The 26,067-nt window shown below is 39.0% G+C and overlaps 1 protein-coding gene across 3 annotated transcripts in view; it reads right to left on the bottom strand.

Annotated features, from left to right (window-relative positions):
• The window catches only part of ADAMTSL1 (ADAMTS like 1), an 892,695-nt gene that overhangs the window by 183,785 nt on the left and 682,843 nt on the right, over positions 1 to 26,067 (bottom strand). For all 3 annotated transcript variants that reach the window (XM_053924703.1, XM_053924704.1, XM_045193737.2), the window contains one exon: positions 3,869 to 4,170. In XM_053924703.1, the coding sequence (XP_053780678.1) occupies positions 3,869 to 4,170 (302 nt within the window). The remainder of the gene's footprint in view (positions 1 to 3,868; positions 4,171 to 26,067) is intronic.

Below are 26,067 nucleotides of genomic sequence, written 5' to 3'. Positions count from 1 at the left end.
ATAGTTTGGCATTATTAAGATAATGACCACAAGGCACTGGGTGAGGCCAACCCATGCAGGATCTAGAGCTGTGGTTATACTAAGAAGTACACTGAGAAATGAAGTTTTTAATTCATTCACCTATGGTGTAATATTCAAGAGATACTAAGTGTTGCTCTACAATAAAATATGTTTTGGCTTTGGCTTTTTCAGCTACACATGTTATCATTTGCCTTATTCGAAAGTATTTCGGGGGTGTGTGTGGGGGGTGGTGCCTGTGGAAAGCCACCTATTTTCACTTTGTGAACTCCTTGTGCATAGAACTGAGGTCCTTCTAAGACTTCAAGAAATGGGTGCAGCAAGGGTTAAGGTTTCTACAAAAACATCAGTAATCTTCTTTCTTGGATATGTAGAACACAGAGGTACATTAAACTAAACCATTAACGATAGCTCAAGATAAAAATCACCTTCGGTGTGGTTAAGTGCTAAGATGAAACTGCATTTTAGAGTTACTCGATTTAAATTTAGTGTATTATAAAACAACACACTAGGCCCCCATAACCATATGAGTTAAATGTCTATTGCCAGAGGGGCCCGTTGTCTCAGCATTTTTAGGTGGGGCTTGGGGTGGGGGGTGAAACAAAGGACAGAGCTCTGTCATAGTGAAGTATCTGGGACCAGCCCTGTAGTCAACACAATACATTTTTGTGGCCTGACAAACGAAATGCCTAAAGGGCAGGGCATTCTAAGCATAGTGTGCAGTTCAGGCTAGGGGGAGGTGGTAATGGGATGCCTGGAGGAAGGAGAGTGGAGGAGGGAGCTGCCTCGGAATGGGGAGTGGGGGAAGTTGGAGGAGGGAGGAAATGTGAGGACTTCACCTGCAAGTTCATAGTCCACTTGGCCCAGGGGAGTGAGGCCAGGAAGTGAGAAGTGAGTTCATCCAGTCTGTACTCTTTCCAAACAGGCTAATATACTCACTTAGAAGGACATTCTGAACCAACACAGAACATATGTTTAAGTAGAGTACTTTATGATTTTGAGCTTTCCTTTCTTGACAGAAGCAAAAAGAGAGAGGAGTCATAAGGAAAAGGGAACAACAGGTACAAGAATTCCTCATTCTTCCTGAAGTAAATTTCCAGTTTTCCCTCAGCCAGAGTTTAAAATTGATTTTACCATCTAGGAGTTCAGTGTCATAGAGCTGTTGAGTTCAAACCTGCTCTCTTGACCACACCTGGCAGTGCACAGAAGGGAGATTACCATGTAACGAAGGTGATAGTGGGACACAGGACACGGGTACAAACAGGTTAGGCTCACTTTTAATCTTCCAAAACACAGGGTTCTCATCGCTGGTCTCTCTCAGAGCGGCACCGTGGTTCCATGATATTCGATGGTAGTTTGAGGAACTGTAGTCACCAGCAACTAAACTAGTCACTAGCCTAAACTACTAACCAGTTCCTTCTGGTTGCCACCTCTGCTAGGTTACTTTTGTGACTATCCAATTTCATCTCTTGAGATTACAAAAACAATAAAGTTAGCTTGACCAGCCTTATAACCCAAAATTGATTTAAAATCTATCTGTTAATCTTGCATATTTTGGTAGCCTTCAGCAAGAATGACTAAAAATATATAGAACACGGGGGTGTATTTTGGTGAAAGATCAAAGTTGGTAATACAATAAAATATTACTGCCAAACACTGACTTCAAAATATACATGTCCCATGTGACAAAATAATTTTTTGGTGCATATGGGCATCATATGGACCCATGTATCCTGAGAATATTTTCACCACTTTGGAATTTTCAACTCTAACATTTTAGGTGTAAATATATGACCTTGGCACAGGGACGTTCACTGTAAGTAAGTATGCACAGTTGTCGACAGTTAAGACCTAAACCATTTCAGCAACTTTATCCTGCCCTGGATATAAAGGATGTGCAATTTATGTTGTATAAATATACTTAGTTCCTACATGCAGAGATCAATTGTTTTCCAAACATCCAGATCTTATTTCTAAATCAATATCTCCTGAAAACATTTTAAATGAAACACATTCTATGTACTCTCTATACTTTGAATTTTATACCCCTGGTTGATCAGCAGAATAGTTAGACCCTTAAAGATAAAGATATCTGTTTATTTATATATTCCATTACTGCATCTATTTTTTCCATCTGTTCCTAAAGTTCCGGGCTTGACTTATAACTGTGAACCATAACCAAGAGACCATAAGTAATTTTTTTTCAAAGCACATTTGTTTTAGACTAGAGATAATGATCGTTCAATTCAGGTGATCACGGAAACTGGGGATAAACACACGCCATCTGAACTCTTGAGTCATTCGTTTTATTGGAAAGAAGCAACTGTAGACACCAGCTGTGGCCTTTCCGTGTGACCTCAGAGCTCCCGCCTGGGCTCAGACACCACCACAGCTTATTTAACACTTCCCTCTCATCAAGCATGTACGAAAAGATGTCCTCAGTGTGAGTGTACAACACCGTAAGAACACAGATTAGCTGAGTTCCAGGAAACTCTTACGGCATCGGGTGGAAAAATTCAGTTTTTAAAAGAACAGGGCTCTCCATCAGACCACATTAAGAATTTCACGGTTTGAAACTGGAAGACTTAGAAACAAACAAGAACCTCAAGGTCAAAACTATTAAATGCTTACTAAAAGACCTGATGGAGAAAATTGATTCTTTGCTATCCATTCCTTGTCAACTCTATGGGAACAATCTGAGCACATTTATCCCTACATTCTCAATAATGACAAAAATGCCTTTTAAAAAGAGTTTTCTAAAACAGTTTGGGGAAATAATTTTAATATGTATATATTTTTATATCACTTAAGCAAGAAACTTTGCTGGAATGTGGAACCTTACCGTGCCTGAAGGGGTACTATAGCCAGTGAGGGGATGTGGCAGGAAACCAGCCAGTGTATCCTCCCCTATCAGAACCTCACTTAGGAGTACATACACATGGGAGGCGGTGACAACACGAATGTAATGTACTTTCTACAGTGGTAGGGAAGATTGTAATCTTGAAGGCTTCATTGTTGATTTAAATGCCTTCCTCTCCCACTACAGTCTCATTCAGATTTCACCTGCAATATAGAATCACTGGCTCTGTTGATGATCATGGAATATACCTATGAGAACCAGGTCAAAATACATGGAGCACTTAACATTAGTTAAATAACATTCACAATGAGAAAGCTTCAGAAATCCTCTAGGTCTCTAGACAGAGCAATAAATAAACGGCAAGCCTAGTTCCAGCTGTCACTTACTAGTTGTGCGATCTTGAACAAGTCACTCAGCTTCTTTGTATCTTAGTTTTCTCATCTGTAAAGTGGCAGCGGGATCAGACTTAAATCTTTAAAGTCCTTTCCAGTTCCAGGTAACCACAGTGTTAATTGCCCTTTACACACATTTCCCCTTTGTAAATAGATATCACTTTGGGAAATCAGCTGAGTAAATCAGTGGACTATAACTTATTCTAGGGAATAGCAGAGTGTTTTGCCACCTTGGGTTCTGGCTTGTCCCACACGCAAAGGCAAGGGCATGGATAAACAAAACTGAACGGCCGGGTCAGTGTCAACTGTGTTTCTCAGTCAGAAACACCAGGATACACTGCAAAACACCGAATCACAACTGAAAGTAAAAGAATCAGTTGCGTTGGCCACTCACAGCTGACAGTCTGAGAGCTCCAGGAGAAATACATCTGTGTTTCATTCAGTATGCTTTACATTTAGAAAGGCTTCCTCCCCTCCTCCCCCTGCTTATCATTCTTGGACAAGAGGCAGTCACATGACACAGCTGCACACAAGGAGAGAGGATGCAGAAAAAGGACAAGAAGATGGTGGGGATCCGAGCCAGATTCCCCCTTCTTACCTCCTCCACATGACTCAGAGCACTTGGTGAAGCCCTCATACTCCCAGTCATACAGCTCATCAAAATCCTGCAGGCCACCGAGGAGGCCATCTGTCTGTCCTGGGTTAAACTCAGGAACTTCCCCGTTGCACGGTCCTGCATAACAGACTTGCTGGGATGCCGGCTTGGGTCCTTCACATTCGTCAACAGGCAGGTCAGCCACGGACTGAGAGAAGGACAGGAGCACCTGGCACTTGACTATTCGCACCTGGGTCCCCATACCACAGGTCACCGTGCAGGCCGACCAGGCCTCAGGGATGAACCTGCAGTCGGCAAGCAAACAAGAGGACAGAATGAGAAGCCCCAGGCAGGAGAGCCTGGGCATAGTGAGGGGCCGCATCCCACCTGCAGGCATGGCCCAGTGCTGTCCCAGGATGTCTCAGGGCTCCGCCACCCTGTCCTGTAATGGGCGCTTCAGTTTAGTTCATAAGCTCATTTGCCACTGTTTCTGGATTGGTTTCTTCCAGTGTCGTAGGAACTCCCAGCTGTAAGACATTCCAGCCACAGACCACCTGCTTTCCCCCTGCTTTGCACCCACAGTGGTAGCTCTTCAGAACAGGGAATTGGTGGTTTCTTCTCTCTCTCTCTAAATCCCAGCACTTGTGCTGCTGCAAAATGCTGGCTATTCTTATAGCAGACTAATACTGATACTAAAAACTGTAACAAAACAAACCCTTGGAGATATTTAAGGAAGTTTTTTTTTTTAGTCTGGATCTCATATTCTGTAACTTTTGTTGCTTTTCTGCACAATGTGCTTCCCAAGATTTATTTATATGTAGAAAGAGTTTTGTTTTTGGTTGTTGCTGTTTTTTGGTTTTTTTTTAAGTTTCCACGAATGAAGCAAAGTCTTATTCCTCACACATTCTTTGAATTAGTCTGGAGTACAGTTCTTTTTATATCATAGAGAAAAATCTGTGCTACGAAGTTAAGTCTGCAGGCATGTGACAGTAAATGAAAAGCTGTGCGTTCACATAACGTGAGCCAACAGCCTCCACTCCCCAGCCCCCGAGAGAAAAGCCAGAATAGTAAGAACTTAGATTTTCTCTAAGTTTTTGTAGAATGTAGAATAATATCCAAATAGTTTTAAAAAGGCTTTTTTTTGCCCCGCTCCCACTAATCAACAATGGCCACAACTGCAATGACCTTGAGGAGGCCTAGGGCAAAAAGCCCAGAGGGAACCACTAACATTTTCAAAAAGTTAGTAAAATAAACTGGAGACGGACTAAAAATTTTTTATTTTTCCATGATCCTACTGCTTTCTCACAGGGAGTCGTGCTGAGGAGGCATGCAAACCTGGCTCCTTAACCTTGGCTTTGGCAGAAAACGAAAGAACTGATAAGAAGGTTATAGCATTAAATTCTACCAAGGGCAAATGGTGCATAGCTAGTTTAGGGAGATTGAAATTCTAACAGGAAACCATTCGCAGTTTTCAAACTGGAAGGACCAAACCAAGATGTTGCCTGGGCCTGAGCCTGGGCTGTGTGTGGAGTAGGAGGTCTGGCAAGGGGTCTGAGGCACGGAAGGAGTCCCTTCAGGGGAGGTCTGACATTTGTTACCCTTGAGGAGCTGTGCCCTAGGAGAGATTGAAAGTCACATACAACCTTGTCAGGATGGTAGGCGAGGGAGGAAGGGCCACCCAGGATTATTCCCAAGAAATTCTTATCACAATGTTACCTCCCTCTCTTGTTTTTGAATTCTTGACTTCATCTTCTGGCACCTAGAGAACTTGGGGGAAAATAGTATCCTAAAAGATTTAAAAAGTCTCTGTCTCTGTAAATAATCCTACCTATGAAAACTTTTTAGAAAGATGAAAGCAAAATCTTCAGTCAAGATAATCTTAACCCTCTTTCTATACATGCATATATTATGCCTCACTCTGGGAACAAGAATCATGACGAACACACAAACACTGAATTTCACAATCCAGGTGTAGACGTGAAGGAAAATGCAAAGCTAATGCAAAAATACTAAACTATTTTGTATATAAGAAAAACCCCAAAGCAAGTGATAAATGTGCCAAGTTGACCATAAGGTGATGAATAATGCTTCTTTAATAATGTGCCGAATTTTGTTTTCAGATACAAAAAGATGACAAGCTCTCAAAAGAACTTCACCCTCTTAGCTGTCCCTGTGTGGTAAGGATTATTGTTCTGTCACCTACCATGGCCCTCTTCAGTGACCATTACAATAGGACAAGGGTCAGCTAACTTTTTCTGTAAAGGTCAAGATAGAAAATATTTTAGAATTTGTGGGCCATGTTTATAGGTCTTTGTTGTTGCAACTAAGCCAACTCTGCCAACATAATGTAAAAGCAGCCATAGACAATATGTAAACAGATTGATTCAGCTGTGTTCCAATAAAACTTTATTTACAAAACCTGGGTTTGGGTGTGGGAAGGCTGGTGGAAGGGCCTGAATTTGTTCTGTGGGCTATAGTTTACCAACTCCTGCTACAGAACATTTAGTGGAGATGCCAAACACACTGAGATTCATAAATAATCTCCAAACTTATTTTATGTGTTACTTTCCATCTTTGCCCACATGTAGCTTATAGGAATGACAAGTAGCTAAACTGATCTACATTATATCTTCCAGACTGAGTCCCAGATAAATTCTAGAATAGAACAAACTAAACATTCAGCTCTCCTTGCCTATAACGTGAATCACTTTGCATTTGATCTCTTTCCAGGACCAAGAATATATGCCAAAAGCCCACAAAGTAGAAGGGGTGTGCTACTGAACCCCATGAACTTGAAACAATGGTTGAAATGTTTATTTTAAAGCATCTAAATGAAAAATGAAAGTGAGTGTGCATATGTGTGTATGTGCATTTTTGACTATCTGAACATTCAGGGTTAATAGCAAAACCAATAAACATCTACTTATGTCTCCCAAGTGAGAGTCTTATCAAATGTCAAGTAGCCTTGCTGGCTTATCTCCCAACTCTCTACCCTAAGGTCTTCATCAAGCTCATACCAATTAAAAACAATTTGGCTTTTAAGCCGTGCTGTCTACTAGCAATCATCTTAATTTTTCTAGTGCACACACTGTATGATATGATATACTGTTTCTCATTGAAGGCACAATATTATATTTCAAAAGATAAATACATAATAGTGCAAATGGCCAAATGAATAATAACTTTTTCACACGAAATTTTCCCCCACCCCCTGAAATCTCCCAACTCTATATTTACCATCTTGAGCTTTCTGGCCACAAGTGGGGGGAAACAAGGTCGGGAAGAGGCCAGGCCAGTGAGCTAGGAGGTTTGAGTGATGTTTCAATGACTTGATTTGAACATTACTTGCTGAGTTAGAACTTTTAATGTGGGATCTTTAAAATGAAGTCAATAGGTATTTAAAAAATCATTTTGATATAAAAATGTACAATGAAAAAGCTCTTACTGAAGTTTAATTGGGTAATTTAAAAATTCTTTTTGTTAGCAGTACGATGGTGGAATGAATAAAAAATGGCTAGAGAAGTGAGTTCTTTAAAAGATAGGCTTAAACTTCAGAAAGGACTGATATGATTTCTGCATTTAATCTTAAAAATTTTTTTTAATTAAAAAATATATATTTTATTGATTATTCTATTACAATTGTCCCATTTTCCCCCCTTTATTCCCCTCCACACTGCACACCCTCTCCCACTTGCATTCTCCCACTTTAGCTCATGTCCATGGGCTAAAGTTCTTTGCCTTCTACATTTCCTATACTATTCTTAACCTCCACCTGTCTATTTTCCACCTACCATTTATGCTACTTATTCTCTGTATGTTTCCCCCCTTTCTTCCCCCTCCCAATCCCCTATTGATAACCCTCCATGTGATCTCCATTTCTGTGATTCTGTTCCTGTTCTACTTGTTTGCTTAGTTTGCTTTTGTTTTAGATGTGGTTGTTAATAACTTTGAGTTTGCTGTCATTTTACTGTTCATATTTTTTATCTTTTTTCTTAGATAAATCCCTTTAACATTTCATATAATAAGGGCTTGGTGATCATGAACTCCTTTAGCTTTACCTTATCTGAGAAGCACTTTATCTGCCCTTCCATTCTAAATGAAAGCTTTGCTGGACATAGTAATCTTGGATGTAGGTCCCTGCCTTTCATGAATACTTCTTTCCAGCCCCTTCTTGCCTATAAGGTCTCTTTGGAGAAATCAGCTGATAGTCTTATGGGAACTCCTTTGTAGGTACCTGGGTCCTTTTCTCTTGCTGCTTCTAAGATTCTTTATTTTTAATCTTGGGTAGTGTAATTTTGATGTGCCTTGGTGTGTTCCTCTTGGGGTCCAACTTCTTTGGGACTCTCCAGGCTTCCTGGACTTTCTGGAAGCCTATTTCCTATGTCAGATTGGGGAAGTTCTCCTTCATTATTTGTTCAAATAAGTGTTCAATTTTTTGCTCTTCCTCTTCTCCTTCTGGCACCCCTGATTCAGATGTTGGAACGTTTAAAGATGTCCTGGAGGTCCCTAAGCCTCTCCTCATTTTTTTGAATTCTTGTTTCTTCATTCTGTTCTGGTTGAATGTTTCTTTCTTCCTTCTGGTCCACACCATTGATTTGAGTCCCAGTTTCCTTCTTGTCACTGTTGGATCCCTGTACTTCTCCTTTATTTCACTTAGCATAGCCTTCATTTTTTCATCTAATTTGTGACCAAATTCAACCAATTCTGTGAGCTTTCTGATTACCAGTGTTTTGAACTGTGCATCTGATAGGCTGGCTATCTCTTCATTGCTTAGTTGTATTTTTTCTGGGACTTTGATCTGTTATTTCATTTGGGCCATTTTTTTGTCTTGGCACGCCTGTTATGCAAGGGGGCGGAGCCTTAGGTGTTCACCAAAGCAGGGAACCCATGTCACTGCGCTGTGACACTGTATGTGGGGGAGGGGTCAGAGAGGGAACAATGGCACTTGCTCTGCTCTCTGCTGGATTTCAGTCACTTCCCCTCCACCACCACAAGCAAAGTGGGCCCTTCTGGTGCTGATTCCAGGGTGGGTGGGCTTGTGTGCATTCTAGGACCCTGTGGGTCTCTCTAACGAACTCTCCTGTGAGTCTGGGAGTTTCTCCCACTGCTGCCTCAACCCCCACAGGTGTTTTCAATCAGTGGTTTGAGGCTTTATTTCCCCGTGCTGGATTGGGTGGTCTGTCTCGATCCCCAGTTGTTCCTCCCAGTTTATCTGCACGCAAATGAGGGACCACCAGCTCAGCCAGCTGCCGCCTTGCTGGGTCCACCAGCCACCGCCTTGCCATGAGTCCTCTCTGCCTGGCTGCCTGTCTCTGCCCCTCCTACCGGTCTGGATGAATGTTTCTTCTTTATCTCCTTGGTTGTCAGACGTCCATACAGTTCGTTTTTCTCTCAGTTCTGGTTGTTTTTTGTTTTTAAATTGTTGTTGTCCTTCTTTTGGTTGTGCGAGAAGGCACAGTGTGTCTACCTACGCCTCCATCTTCTCTGCATTTAATCTTTTTATCTCCAGGAAAATTTTAAGAATCCTTGCAAATAAATGATTTATGCTTCTGTCTAGCCTTTGATTTCTAACCTCAATTGTTCATTTTATTAACAAAAAGCGTATTCTTGAATTAATTGTTCCCATTGTCCTTTTCACAAAATAGAAAACAGTGACAGTGAAATTCACTTGTAAAATCCCAAAGTGGTTTAGTTTCTTACTGGCTATTATGGAGTCAGAAGCATGGGCTAAAATAATAAAAGTAATCATTTTTTAAAATACAGAGTCTGGCACAAATAACACCCCTTTTTATCATAAAATCTTTTATTACAAAGTCATAAGCATGTAAATCTGTAACATAACAATATCACACACAAGCACACCATATGACATTTTAGGTGAAATGTTCAAATTAAATCTATAAATTATTACACCCATATTATTACCCTACCAACCACACTCAAGCAGGCCTTACTTGTGCTGGACCCTGTGTAATGTTCACATAACCAATTCACTCTTGGTTAATTAGCCTCATGTCACTGCAAATCTGAGCCAGAGTTAGGCTCTGATTTTAATGCACCATTACATGGTCTGTAACTATGATATTTAACTTTTCCTTTTCTCCTCTTACTTTCCTCTCCCCTCCTTTCTTACATACATATTTGTTTAAAAAATCATTGGGATTATTCAAAAATAAGAGTAGCTTTATAGGGTTGTTACTTTGAAGCTGTTACTAGTCTTGCTTCATGCTCTGGTTTCAAAAATGCAAATTGAAACTTGCAGAAAATTACATTAGGGATACTTAATTTTGGTTTAGCTTTCAATTTTATTACATTTAAGTTACAGGTCAACAGCAGTTGTGGATTTTTTCTCTTTCCTTTGGCATATGTTTGTGTAAGAAAGTGGTGGCATTATATCAGAGTGAAAGGGAGGAGGAAATAAACTGAATAGTGTAGTTATAAAACAATAAACAGGCACAGTAAGGTTTCAGGATACAAAAGTGGTGTACAGAAATCTGTTGTGTTCTTATATACTAACAATGAAATAGAAGAAAGAGAAATGAAGAAAATGATCCCATTTACAATCACATCAAAAAAGATAAAATGCATTGGAATAAACTTCACAAGTGAAGTGAAGGACCTGTACACTGAAAACTACAAGACACTGTTAAAAGAAATTGAGGAGAGCACAAAGAAATGGAAAGATACTCTGTTATGGATTGGAAGATCCATAACAGAACATCTCCATCTACCATTCCCACTCCAGTCCCTAACCCCCAGCACTCCAGTCTTTCATCACCTCTTTAAACATCGCTCATTCTTTCCTGATTCAAGATGTCAGCATGTGTGGGTCACTCTTCTCCCACCTCTCAGCTTGGGATAATTCTCACTTGTCCTTCAGGTCTTAGCTGACATGTCCCTTCTCAAAAAAACTTCCCTGGCCCTGAGACCCACTGGGGCCCCTGTCAGACTCTGAGAGTACTTCTTAATTTTCTCATAGTTGTTATCAATCTTCAAGAGTTGTGAGAATCTTTCTGTAATAACTGTCTCCCTCAGTAGAACAAACCTCTATGAAGACAGAATTTCACATAATACTTAATAAATCCTTTTTTTTCCAAACGGATAACCAGGAGGGGAAAAGTTAATATTATCAGTGGCTGGTATGGGGCTGCTGTGTGGGTTCAAAGACTGAAAGCAAGCTAGCTAAGGAAGCCATGGCTTTGAAACTCCAAGAAGTTAAATCATGCCCCTCAGTTCTGGGCATTGGCATGAAAAAGCAAACCCTTTTTCCCGTAGTATGAAATTCTTTTAGTGACAACATTTAGTAACTGTGGTGGACTTAATTTGTTTTATATTTCTTAGAGCTTTATTCAGGCAGGATGTGCCGGCCTCATTTCTTCTTGATGGGATTTTGGGTTATCATGTAGCGTAGGGGAATTTAAATACTGTGTCCATCACACTTCAACTTAATATTAATAAAAATGATATTTTCTAAAAGAAAAGGATTTTTGGACAACTTTGAGCCAGATGCTGCCTTCAGTAATTTATACATGACTCTGTTCTAGCATTGCCTTATCGTACCAGCAGCTACCCAACAGTGAAGGCTCTGGAGCACTTGGAATTTTTTCTAGGTTTGAGACACCCAAGTAGTGTTCTTTTTCTATCTGCTCCTTAAAACTCAATATGCACAGAGTTTTGGGAAAAAGAGAAATCACTAATGGTATGTAGCAGATGCAAATGGAGCCAAATCACTCTCTTTACAAGAGAAAAATGGGAATATACACTTGTTTCAGTTCATCTTTCTCTCCCATTGCTTTTCCGGCCTATGTGAACAAAACATTATTTAAAAGTTTGATTTTTCCTTGAGGCTAGTATGATTATTTAAAAAGCCACATACTAGGGACTAAAATGCCATTATAGCTTACAATACTATTAGTACATTTGTAGCCTTAAGCTTAATATGAGAATGTAGTTTACTTTTTAATTAATTTTTTTTCAATTACAGTTTACATTCAATATTATTTTGTGTCAGTTTTAGCTGTATAGTGTAGTGATATTTTCAGTACCCAACTGGCACCATGTATAGTTATTTCATATTATAATATTATTGACTATATTTCCTATTTGTATATAACATCCCTATAACTGTTTTGTAACTACCAATTTGTACTTCTCAATCTCTTCACCTTTTCACCCAGACCCCCAAACGTCTCCCCTCTGAGAACCATCAATCTTTTCTCGTATATTTGAGTCCTTTTCTGTTTTTCATTTATATTATTCTTTAGATTCCACATTTAAGTGAAATCATATTGTATTTGCCTTCTCTGAATGACTTAATTTCATTTAGCATTATACCTCCAGATCCATCCATGCTGTTGCAATGGTAAGATTTCATTCCTTTTTATGGCTGAGTAATATTCCATTGTATATATGCACCACTACTTTTTTATCCACTTGCCTACTGATGGGTACTTGGGTTGCCTCCATAGCGTGGCTATTGTAAATAATGCTGCAACGGGCATAGGGGTGCATATGTTCTTTTGAATTAGTGTTTCAGATTTTGTCAAATAAATCCCCAGAAGCAGAATCACTGCGTCATAAGGCAGTTCCACTTTTAATTTTTTGAGGAAATTCCATAGAGTTTTCCACAGTGGCTGCACCACTCTGCATTCCCACCAGTAGATAAGAGTTCCTTTTTTTTTCACATCTTTGCCCACACTTGTTTGCTGATTTGTTGATGATAGCCATTCTGACAGATGTGAGATGATATCTCCCTGTGGTTTTAATTGGCATCTGTCTGATGATTAGGGATGTTGAGCACTTTTTCATGTTTATTTGCTATCTGTATGCCCTCTTTGGAGACGTGTCTATTCAGGTCCTTTGCCCATTTTTTAATTGGATTGTTTGTTTTTTGATATAGAGTTGTATGAGTTCTTTACAAATTTTGGATACCAACCCCTCATCAGATGTATCATTGCTGAATGTATTCTCCCATTCAATGGGTTGTCTTTTCATTTTATTGATGGTTTCCTTTGCTGTGTAAAACCTTTTAGTTTGATGTAGTCCCATTTGTTCCTTTTTTACTTTGTTTCCCTTGCCCTAGAGGATATATCAGAATAAATATTGCTTCATGAAATGTCTGAGATTTTACTGGCTATGTTTTCTTCTAGGATTTTTATGGTACTGACTCTTACATTTAAATCTTTAATCCATTTTGAGATTATTCTTTTTTTATTTTTTTTTTAAATTTTTATTGTTATTCAATTACAGTTGTATGCCTTTTCTCCCCATTCCTCCACCCCACCTTTATATGCTCTCAAAAGGTGATCTAGTTTCATTTTTTGCATGTATCTGTCCAAATTAACCAACACTATTTACTGAACAGACTGTTCATGCTATTGTATGTTCCTGCCACCTTTGTCAAATATAATTAACCATATAGGTGTGGGTTTATTTCTGGACTCCCTATTCTGTTGCATTGATGGTATATGTCTGTTTTTATGTCAGAACCATGCTCTTTTGATTGCTATGTCCTTGTAGTTGATCTCAGGAAGCGTGATTCCTCCAACTTTGTTCTTCCTTCTCAAAATTGCTGTGGCTATTCAGGGTCTTTTGTGGTTTCATATAACCTTTTGGATTATTTGACCTAGTTCTGTGAAATATGCCATTGGTATTTTGATAAAAATTGCACTGGCTCTATAGATTGTGTTAGGTAGTATAGACATTTTAACAATGGCAATTCTTGCCCCGGCTGGTGTGGCTCAGTTGGTTGGAGCACTATCCTGTGACCAAAACATTGCGGGTTCAGTTCCTGGTCAGGGCACATACCTAGGGTGTAGGTTCCATCCCAGGTCCAGATGCGTACAATACCCGGTCTGCATGTCTATGGGAGGCAACCAATCCATGTACCTCTCTCGCATCAATGTTTTTCTCTCCCTCCCTGCCTCCCTCTCTAAAAAGCAATGAAAAAAATGTTGAGTGAGGATAAAAAAAATTCTAAAGAAACAATGTTAATTCTTCCTATCCATGAGCATGGTATAGGCTTCCATTTATTTGTATCTTCAATTTCTTTCTTCAGTGTCTTATTGTTTTCTGAGTACAGGTTTTACCTCCTTGGTTAAATTTATTCCTAGGTATTATTTTGATGGAATTATAAATAGAATTGCTTTTAAAAACATTTTTATTCATGTTTTCTAACTTTATTTTTATTGTTCATACTATTACAGATGTCCTCATTTCCTCCACTTTGCCCACCTCCACCTGGCTCTTGGCCCCCTTCCCTCAGGCCATCATCACAGTTATTCTTGGGTTAATATATTATTTGGTTAATCCCCCTTAGTTTGTTTCTTGTTTAAAAATATATTTTATTGATTATGCTCTTACAGTTGTCCCATTTTCCCCCTTTATTCCCCTCCTCCCTGCATCCTTCCTCCCACCCACATCCCCCTCCCCCTGCCCTTAGTTCATGTCCATGGGTCATACATATAAGTTCTTTGGCTTCTACATATCCTCAAATATTATTATCCTCCCCCTGTCTATTTTGTACCTACTATTTATGCTTCTTATTCCCTGTATCTTTCCCCCTATTCTCCCCCTCCCCCTCCCCACTTATAAACATCCATGTGATCTCCATTTCTGTGATTCTGTTCCTGTTCTAGTTGTTTGCTTAGTTTTTATATTTTTAGGTTCAGTTCTTGATAGTTGTGAGTTTATTCCTTTACTGTTCATAGTTTTTGATCTTCTTCTTTTCCTTAGATAAGTCCCTTTAACATTTCATATAATAAGAACTTGGTGATGATGAACTCCTTTAACTTGACCTTATCTGGGAAGCACTTTATCTGCCTTTCCATTCTAAATGAAAGCTATGCTGGCTAGAGTAATCTTGGATGTAGGTCCTTGCCTTTCATGATTTCGAATACTTCTCTCCAGCCCCTTCTTGCCTATAACGTTTCTTTTGAGAAGTCAGCTGATAGCCTTCTGGGAACTCCTTTGTAGGTAACTGTCTCCTTTTCTCTTGCTGCCTTTAAGATTCTCTCCTTACCTTTCATCTTGGGTAATGTAATGGTGATGTGCCTTAGTATGTGCTTCTTTGGGTCCAGCTTCTTTGGGACTCTCTGAGCTTCCTGGACTTCCTGGAAGTCTTTCCTTTGCCAGATTGGGGGAGTTTTCCTTCATTATTTGTTCAAATAAGTTTCCAATTTCTTGCTCTTTTTCTTCTTCTGGCACCCCTATGATTCAGATGTTGGAACATTTAAGGTTTGTCCCAGAGGTTTCTAAGCCTATCCTCATTTTTTCGAATTCTTGTTTCTTCATTCTGTTCTGATTGAATGTTTCTTTCTTCCTTCTGGTCCAAACCATTTATTTGAGTCCCGGTTTCCTTCTCATCACTGTTGGTTCCCTGTGCATTTTCCTTTAATTCACTTTTCATAGTCTTTACTCTTTCCTCTATTTGGGACCATATTCAACCATTTCTGCGAGCATCCTGATTACCAGTGTTTTGAACTGTGTGTCTGATAGTTTGACTATCTCTTTGTTGCTTAGTTGTATATTTTCTGGAGCTTACATCCGTTCTTTCATTTGGGACATTATTTTGTCTCTGAATACCTGTTAGGTAGTAAGGGGTGGAGCCTTAGGTATTGGTCAGGGCAGGGCAACCCATGTTGCTGCGTTGTGGTGCTATATGTGAGGGAGAGGTCCAAAAGGGAACAATGGCACTCGCTGGGCTCTTGCAGGCTTTCAATCACTTCCTCTGCTACCTACAAGCAAATTGGGCCCTTCTGATGTTGATTCCCAGGTGGGTGAGTTTGTGTACATTCTAGGACTCTGTGGGTCTCTCCAACAAACACTTCTCTGAGGCTGGGAGTTTCTCCTACTGCTGCAATCCCCATAGGTTTTTTGAATCAGAGGTATTGAGGCTTTAATTCCCCATGCTAGAACCCTGGGTTGTGCAATCTGTCTCACTCCCCAGTTGTTCCTCCTGGTTTATCTGCACGTGAATGTGGGACCGCCTGGTCTGAGAGCTGCCACTTCACCCACCCTGGTCCTCCAGCTGCCACCCTGCTGCAAGTCCGCTCCACCCCAGCTACCCATCTCTGCCCCTCCTACCAGTCTGGATGAATGTTTCTTCTTTAACTCCTTGGTTGTCAGACTTCCATACAGTTTGATTTTCTAGCAGTTCTGGTTGTTTTCATTTGTAAAATTGTTTTTGTCTTTCTTTTGGTTGTGCGAGGGGGAATAATGTAAGTACCTATGCCTCCATCTTGTCTGGAAGTCAGGTTTCCATTTCTGATAGTTCATTAGTAGTGTATAAAAATGAAACTGATTTCTGGGTATTTATTTTGTTTACTGCTACTTTAGTGAACTCATTGATCAGTTCTAATAGTGTTTTAGTGGAATCTTTAGGGTTCTCTATATACAGTATCATGTCATATGCAAATAAAGACTGTTTTACTTTTCTTTTCTAATTTGAATGCCTTTTATTCCTTCTTCTTGTCTGATTGCTGTGGCTAGGACTTCCAGTACTATGTTACGTAAGTGTGGTGAAAGTGGACATCCATCTCTGTCTTGTTCCTCATCTTAAGAGAAATGCTTTTAGCTTTTTCTTGTTGAGAATGATGTTAGCTGAGGGTTCTCATATATAGCCTTTATTATGTTGTACATGTTCCCTTTATTTCTTTGCTGAGAGTTTTTATGATAAATAGGTGCTGGATTTTATCAAAAGCTTTTTTCTGTAGCTATTGATATGATTATATGATTTTTATCTTTCAGTTTTTTAATGTGGCATATAACTTTGATTGTGGATATTGTACTAACCTTGCATCCCAGGAATAAATCTCATTTGATCATGTTGTATGATGTTTTTAATGTATTGCTGGATTAAGTTTGCTAATATTTTGAGGATTTTTGCATCTATGTTCATCAGGGATATTGACGTATAGTTTTTTTTTTTTTTTCATTCTGTTCTGGTTGAATGTTTCTTTCTTCCTTCTGGTCCAAACCATTGATTTGAGTCCCGGTTTCCTTCTCGTCACTGTTGGTTCCCTGTGCATTTTCCTTTAATTCACTTTTCATAGTCTTCACTCTTTCCTCTATTTTGGGACCATATTCAACCATTTCTGTGAGCATCATGATCACCAGTGTTTTGAATTGTGTTGTTCCACAGCTAATATTTTGAGGATTTTTGCATCTATGTTCATCAGGGATATTGGCCTATAATTATTTTTTCTTGGTAGTGTATCTATCTGGTTTTGGAATTGGGATACTGCTGGCCTCATAAAATGAGCTTGAGAGTCTTCCCTCCTCTTGAATTTTTTTGAGTAGTTTGAGAAGGATAGTTGTTAATTATTTTTTGAATGTTTGGTAAAATTCACCTGTGAATCCATCTGGTCCAGGACTTTTATCTGTTGGAAGTTTTTTGATTATGGGTTCAATTTCATTAGTTTTAATGGGTCTGTTCAGATTTTGTTTCTTCTTGACTCTGTTTTGAGACAATGTATGTTTTTAGGAATTTATCAGTTTTTTCCAGATTGTCCAATTTGTTAGCATACAGTTGTTCATAATATTTTCTTACAATCCTTTATGTTTCTCTGGTGTCAGTTTTTTACTTCCCCTCTTTTAGTTCTTGTTTTATTTATTTGGGTCCTGTCTCTTTTTTTTTTGATGAGTCTAGTTAAAGGTTTGTCAATCTTGATTATCTTTTCAAAGAACCAGCTTTTGGTTTCACTGATCTTTTGTATTGTTTTTTTAAGATACCATTTCATTTATTTCTACTATGATCTTTACTATTTCCTTTCTCCTACTCACTTTGGGCCTTGTTTGTTATTTCCTTTCTAGGTCCTTTAAGTATAAGGTTAGATTATTTATTTGAGTTTTGTTGTTGTTTCTTGGGTTAGGCCTGTAATGCTATGAGTTTCCCTGTTAGGAATGCTTCCATTGTGTCCCATAGATTTTGGGTTGTGTGTTCTTATTTTCATCTGTTTCAAGGTATCTTTTGATTTCTTTCTTGCTGTCATTGTTAACCTATTCATCATTTAGTAACATGTTATATAGCCTACATGTGTTTGTGTATTTTTCAGTTTTATTTTTTCCCCTGTGATTGACTTTTAGTTTCATACCATTATAGTCAGAAAAGATGCTTGATGATTTCTGTCTTCTTAAATGTATTGAGACTTGTTTTGTGTTCTATCATGTGTCTATCCCAGAAAATACACCATGTGCACTTGAAAAGAATGTGTATTTGCTGGTTTGGGGTGAAATGCTCTGAAGATATCGATTAAATTGATCTGATTTAATATTTCATTTAAGGCCACTGTTTCCTGGTTGATTTTCTGTCTGGAAGGTCTGTTGATGTCAATAAGGTATTAAAATCCCCTACTATGACTTTATTACTGTTGATTTCTCCATTTGTGTCCATCAAAATTTGCTTTATGTATTTAAGTGCTCCAATGTTGGGTGTATAGATGTTGACAAGGGTTATATCCTCTTACTGGATTGATCCCTTTATCATTATGTAGTGTTCTTTGTCTGTTATTATAGCCTTTGTTTTAAAGTTTATTTTTTCTGATATAAGTATTGCTACCCCAGCTTTTTTTCCCCTTTTCCATTTTCATGTCTGTGTGTGTCTTTCATTTTATGTTGGGTCTGTTGTAGACAGCATATATATGGGTTTTGTTTTCTTATCCATTCAGCTATTCAATGACTTTTGATTGGAGTATTTAAGACATTCACATTTAAAGTGAGTATTGATAGGTATGTATTTGTTGCCATTTTATTCTCTATAACTATATTCCTATTTTTTCTTTCTTCTTCTTAAAGAATACCCTTTAACATTTCTTGTAATACTGGTTTGGTGGCAATGAATTCCTTCAGTTTTCTCTTGTCTGGGAAGCTCTTCTCCTTCAATTTATTTATTTTCTTTTAAAAATATTTTATTGTTTAAGCTATTACAGTTGTTCCACTTTTCCCCCCTTCATCCACTCCACTCTATTCCTAACCAGCACTGAGCCAGGGGGCATGTCAGCAAAAGGTTCAAGGAACCCCAAGATCTGCCTTAGCCTGCTTCTGCTTGCTAGCTGCCTTTTAGGCTCAGACACTGAAAGAGCCTCTGGTGATGCTAGAGTTGCATGAGGTAGGCTCTCAGTGAGTCACCAGGTAGAGGCAAGTGGTGTTCATCAGACTGATATAGGTTCAAACTCACTGCCACTCAGCAGAAGTCCCAGGGTATATCAAAGCTAGCTGCCATCCATTGCGTACTCGCAAACTTTGTGGTGGTATGGGCTCTCAGAGAGTTGTCAGGGTGAGGCCGGCAGAGTTTATCAGGCCCAAACAGACCAAGATTTGGCCGTGTGAAGGAAGGGCTCTGCATCAGTTGGGTGTGTGAGGGATAAATGGCCCTGTTCTAGAGCCACACAACTCAGTCTGTCCTGGATTCTTCCCAGACCTCCTGGAAGGCCCAAGCTCAGCTGGGCAGGGCTGCCATGTAACCGTAGGGTGGAGCTTGCTAGAGGATCATCAGTGAGGGGAAGGTGCCAGTCAGGGTCACAGAAAAGTGGGGGTAGATTGCTCCTGCCCCAGAATCACACACCTCAGTCATTGACACCCCCTGAGTCTGCCTGGATTTATATATCTCGAGCCCAGGCAGCTGACTTCTCAGCAGGGTGTGAGCTTCCCAGGGTTGGGTGAACAGAGAGTCTGCGGGTGGGGCTATTGCATTCCCCCAGGCTGATGCAGTAAGGAGGGGAATGCTGTGCTCAAGAAAGATAGTGTCTGTGGTGTGGGAGGGGAAGTCAGCACAGGGACCACGGCAGCTGTCCTGTCAGCTCTCTCCCTGGAGTCACAAACCCCAGTCTCTCCTCACACAACTCTAGTCCACTCCACTCTCCCTCCATCAGAGCCCAGGGTGAGTGCCTGTGAATGAAGTTTTGTGCGCTGGCCCTTTAACAGGGTGCCTGTTTCTCTCTGGCAGGCAGAATCCCTGCTGATTTTCAGTGCTGTATGTTATGTGGGCACTTCTTCCCTGTGCTGGTGCTCTGGGCTGGGGATCCCAGTGTGGAGTTGAGACCTCTTGCTCCTCAGGGATTTGTAATTGAGATATCCCTCAAAATTCTCAGCTGCCCCTTGTGGGAGCAGAGCCAGTCCTTTTTACATCTCAGCCCTTCTTACCAGTCTCAATGTGGCTTCTTCTGTAAATCCTTGGTTATAAGACTTCTGTTCAGCTAGTCTTCAGTTGGTTATGCAGGCTGATTTTTCCATATTTTAGTTGTACTTGCAGTTTAGTCCTGGAAGGAGGTGAGGGTAATGTCCACCTACTCCACCCCCATCTTCTAAGCCCATAATGTAGTTTTTTAAGGCATATCATTTCCCCTGACTGATAAAAATCTAAAACATTATAAACAATACTTTTCATGAACCATTTCTTCTTGGCATGGAGTGAAATTAGTTTATTTTGCAATTTTGTAAAGAGTTCTTTCTGTTAATTCAAAAACTTTTGCATAGCTTTGCAATGAAAAGTTCAGTTCATTAAAAATGACCTTATGGACGTAACATATATTGGTGGTGACAGGGTCCATACTTTATTTTGGCACACAAGGATCCTGTTAATTTGTCTCTGTCATTCTCTAGGGCTAATCTGAGCAATAGTTCAGATTTAGCTTTCTGAAAGTAGCTAAAGAATGAGCAATAAGTGGAGACAGTAGGAGGGGCTGAGTTTTTGATTGATTTCTCTGTCTTGGTGTACACTGGGAGCAATCTGTGGGGATCAACTGTATTTAACTCAAAGTTGAGAGTATGCTGTTCCACTCAAGCATTTTCTAAACTTTTCTTATTAATATTTGTAGTTACCTATAGATCCATTTTTATCTTAATAAACGGCAACTTACCTTTGTCCCTTAGAAGAAACTATGGGCTAAATTCAAAGCGTGATGCTTAAAAGTGGGTCTTTAAAGACCCTCAGAAGTATAGAAGAAAAGCAGGGTGGTGGTATTAGCTGGGAAACCACTAAATAAATTTTGGGTTAAATCGATTGTACCTCTCTCTCACATGCCATTACATACAACATGTGTGAGGAAGATACATCTGCTGTGACTTCATTATTTGTAATTGGTGACTATTACACATTTTTACTGCCTTAAAAGTTCTCTAAGAAGATGATGCTGAAAAGAGCTCAATCATAACCACAGTTAACACATATAGGGAGCTTCCTGCATGCTAGACATTTTACATATATTAACTATGGTTGTAACATATATTAAGTTACATATATTAACCATAGTTAATATATGTAACTTAATTCTCACACTAAGCCTATCATGAAGGTACTATTATTATGCTCATTTCGCAAATGAGGAAACTGCAGCCTACAGGGTTAAATGACTTGCTCAGGGTCCCTTGTTGTTAGTGGGGGATTTGAGGTTAACTCCCAGGCAGTGTGTCACTGAAGCTCACACTTTTTTTTCAGGCAAATTACTTATTTATTCATAAAATAATTTATGAAGAAAATTACTATATATCTGAATGCTTTAGATATATTACATATGCTCTGTTTAAAACTTTTTATTAAATTTTTTGAGGTGATATTAGGCTTGAAGTATACAGTTCTATGGTACATCATCTGTATATTGCATTGTATGGTGACAGCAGGAGTGAGTGACTGTGGGTGGCAGAGCCCACACTTTCACCATTGTGCTCACTGCTGCTCTGCATGCAAGTGTGATCTACGGTTAAACAGTGTGTTACTTTGATGCCGGTGGGGCTGTATCCTTGTCTGAGCACACAAACACACAGACTCATCCCTCACCAACTCACAGAGTTGGCAGCATGCTGTATCTGAAAAAAAAATTCAGATTTTAGGAAAGTGTCCATGATCAACATATAGGTAGGAATCACTGAGGTACATATATTGATACAAAATATCTCATCATTTACTATGTAAAAAGATCCAATAATTTTTCCCCAAGAGCCAGGTTTGGAATCAAAGTCACATTCAAATAAATTCTATCAGAATCTGCTGAACATCAGTTCACATAAACATCTCTCCTAAGTCCTTTCAGTATATATTACATTCTTCTCTCATTTATTTCTCATATGTGCGAATTACCCTGTTCTAGCTTAACTATCCTGATATTTTAGCTCAGAAGGACATATTGTAATGAAGATAATTTGAAAATTCAATAAATAATTTTTCTACATTTGTTTTAAAATCAATACATGATCATGCTGTGCATACCCAAACATCAAATGGCATTTCTTAAAAACAGCTGGGTCGTTTGTTCAACCTGTAGGTAGTTGGTCAACACTCACCACTTTGGTCATAATCCTATTATTCTGTGGGTAAGAATGGACTCCAGTTTCTTGAGGACAAGGACTATTAGGTTTATTCTTATAGTATCTGTACCCAGCAGAAGCATGGCAGAGGGCAGGTGACTTATGAGCAAATTTGGCTTCTTTTATTAGGAGGTGTGACCAATTAGCAGGTCCAGTGACTCACCTAAGTTATTTAAAACACATTATCAGCCAGATAACTTACATTAAGCATTCTACTGTGGCAGAGGATATACTGGATGAGAATGCTTTGAGTAGATGAGCAGGAGGCCAATAAGGAAGGAATTGGAAGGTGAGAGAGGTCACGCGATTACAGGTGTAAAGACTGATTCATCCTGGTGGTGGGAGGCTTCAGCTTTCGCCATGTGCCAGTCCTCAAAATAAAATGCTTTGGTGTGCTTTTATCTTGTGAGTCTAATGCTCAGCCCTGTTCTGCTTGAACTTCCTTTATATTGATCTAATGATCTGCAAATAGTGTTTAAATTTCTCGATCTTAGGGGAGATGACTCTTGATTCTTAAGAAATATATACACACACACATATACATATATACATACATACACACAAGATATTCCTTTTTTCTGTGGCCTGAAATACACAAAGGGAATGTAATTCAGGCACTTTGTATTAAGGATATAAGCAACCATACTATCTGATTCATTACTGTTTGATACCCTAAGTATTCTTTGAGGGAAAAACATGTAATTAACATATAATTAACATATAATTAACATTTCTAGCCACTTTTTTCCTTAAAATATGAATCCACATTCTCAAGCACTTAGTTAAGGCATCCACATTCTCAGACAACTTACTAGATATGGATATAAACTAATGTAAACATGTGCTTAAATATTATGTAACTAAATACTATTTCCAACAAGGTAAACAAGGCATTTAATGACTATAGGATCACCGTGATGACTTGTATTGGCTTTTCTTTCTGTACCTAATTCCTTGTGGGTTCTGGTCACACGGACCCATGACAGGAATTTCCCTTTGCTTCTTACTAAATCAGCCCTATCACTAAGCTGATGCCATCTGGCATCCAGACATTACAGCTGCTTTCTGCCTGCTTGCTTTCCTCCTCCTTCTTCCTTTCTGAAATGGTTAACACCAAGATTATTTATGGCAATATGTCTAAGGCCTGAGTATTGTGTTGAAGCACAAAATGTTTTCTTAAGCCTGTAATAAGGTTGTTAACTGAAAATTAAATAAGGTAACTCAAGATATCTTAAATGCAAGGTCAAGGTACAGAGGACCACCCAATCCTACCTTTGAGAGGGTGGCACCATTAAGGTGCCCCGCCTGTGTACCAGGGTTTAGTGGAGGGATGTTTGGTTAAAATGGCTGTGCTGGTCATGCAGTGCCCAAAGGAATCACCTGTTGCCTGTTCACAGACATCCAAGCAGAACTCCCAGCAACTGAAATAAATCTGGGAAGAACCTTGCTACCCTAGATGCCTAATGAGTCAGTTCTCCCTTCCTCTCCCTGGGTTGACTTCCTTGGCAGAGCAGAAAGTCTGGAAAGAGAGAGGCAGAGCATCTGGGGCATGCAGGCCACACCTTCTCTTTATGCCCACCTCTCTTAACAGATTACACCTTCTAGTGCATTGGATGGCCTTTTAGTGGCCTGAAGAATTAAGGAAATGAATCATTTCCTTTCTATTCCATGTTAGATCAGGCTTTTGGAAAAGACCAATTTATTAACTTCTTATAGAGCAATCATAGATGAGCTGTCTTTACATGTCCTAGAGGTCACCAAAATACCACTTTTGCTCAAGAAATTAAGCAGACAAAGTGTTCATAATGTTCATTTGGCTTGAGGTGGCCAGGATATTTACACATACATGTCAATGAAGACTGAAAATAAGGAAAAAAAGAGGAGATTGGAAATCAGGTTGATAATTTCTTTAGCATCTACCTTATTAATAAATTCTTCTACAACATTGTAGTTCTGATCCCTCACGAATAAAAATAAAAATTTGAGGGTTTAAAAAATACCTAGAAAGCAACTCACATACACTTGTCAGTGGGAGCAGTCAACTGGACTCATTCTGGCATTTAAAGGACTTGTTCTAACCTAACAACACTCTCATCAGCTGGAGGCAAATTTAGAAAGACAGAGATCAAATAACAGCAGAAGAGAATTCCATTAGTCATTTTCCATCTCCCTCTTCCTAGTGCTAGCATGGCACGCTCTTTCCTTCAGAAAAATGCAACTCTCCAGAATCTGATTATTTTTAGAACTATATCTCTAACCGTAATTCTTTGTGTGTGAATTGGATAGTAGGGATTTCTATGGACACCTCAACTGACATCCTTGGAAGCAAGTTGACTTTATTTATTTAGAAGATCGCCTGTGCTTGATCAACTTTATTGGCTAAAGCCCCACATTGCTTAGGCTTGGTTTGGGTTAGATCCTGTTCAGTGGCGAGAGACAAAAATCCTTACTTCAACACTTCTTGGTGATGGGTGTCAGGAAAACCTGGTAAAAACATGTGCCTGAATCAAGACAAACCATGGCTGCCAGTAAAAAATCAGTTTAGAGGGTATGAGTCCCACAAGTGGGTTAGGAAATCAATTTTTATATCAAGAAAATATATTCATCACTATATTCCTACCTTGGTATCACATAAATCAAATAAATCATAAGCAAACCCAGTTTGTTGCTGAGAAAAAAAGCAATCAATATCTGGAAGACTTTCTGAATGAAGCTGCAGGTTTATAAGATGAATCTCAGTGCATTAAGTACATTACCAAAATGTGACCCAACCTCAATACTTACTCCAGCCATTCGGAGACGATGTCCGTATTTGTGTCTTCTGCATAGCATTTAGTTTAGTGAAACAATACTACCAGTACATACTTCTGTGCTAAAAGCTTCAGTTATTTCTTGGCAGGCCAGTTTTTGGTCTTTAATTGTGGTTTTCTTCTAAATATATCTTACAGTGGTTGCTTTCCAACATATTTTTGGCCAGAGTGCTAACCAGTTATTTTTTTTTTCTTTTGGGGATTACCAAAAATTTCTAATATTCAATAATAGTATCTCCATATGCTAAAAACTTTAAGCTCCTGATTTTCTATCTTCTTTAATGAGACAGTCCAGTGATAATGCTTTTATTTTAAATAAGAGGACATAAATAATATTCTCTGTTTTACTAGACAACTCTCCACGTTATCTGGAGCCAAAGTAAGAGATAATAGTTCTGGGCCACTGTCCCTGCTTCTCTGAAGCAGCTCTGAAGTGACAGCCACAGCTCCTAAACATGACCATTTAATTCAAGCAATGTGAGTCGCTCTGGTGGGGGAAGAGAAGTCTTGCTGACAGTATATCATTTTTTCATTATACTATGGAGAATAATCATAGGTTGCTACATACACTTAGTCTATGTGGTTTAAAAAAAGAAAGAATTATGACCATGCAAAGTTATGTTTTTTAAATTCAAAATCAATAAAAAATATAATATGACATGTAGGCCTTTGCTAGGGTTCAGTGCACTAAACATGTAAAGTGTATTAAAATGTGGAAACCATATACCTTTCATTACATTACTCTAAAGCTGTCATTTATTTCATTTTGGTATAAAGGTAACTGTTCTGAGCATAATAGTATACATTCCTTTACCCAGCACCAGCGCTCCAATTACAATCTACTTCAGTTCAGATTAATCATGCCAGGATGGCAATTCCATTACACCAAGAGTAAAATTTAATAATCTAATATATGGCTACAGTTGCAGTGGCTGAAAGTATGTGTTCAACTACTTTAGGAATTTTATTAAGATTAAAGTTAAACATAATGTACTTTAATCAGACTCTTACTGGAAAACACTCATTACAAAATATGGTTGACCATGGTCTACGTAATGTTCCTGCAGAGGCATGAAACTCCACATGCAGCTT

This window comes from Desmodus rotundus, chromosome 1, assembly GCF_022682495.2.
Source record: "Desmodus rotundus isolate HL8 chromosome 1, HLdesRot8A.1, whole genome shotgun sequence".
Classification (NCBI taxonomy): domain Eukaryota; kingdom Metazoa; phylum Chordata; class Mammalia; order Chiroptera; family Phyllostomidae; genus Desmodus; species Desmodus rotundus.
Note: the sequence above shows the minus strand (reverse complement) of the source record. Positions and strands in the feature narration are given on the sequence as shown.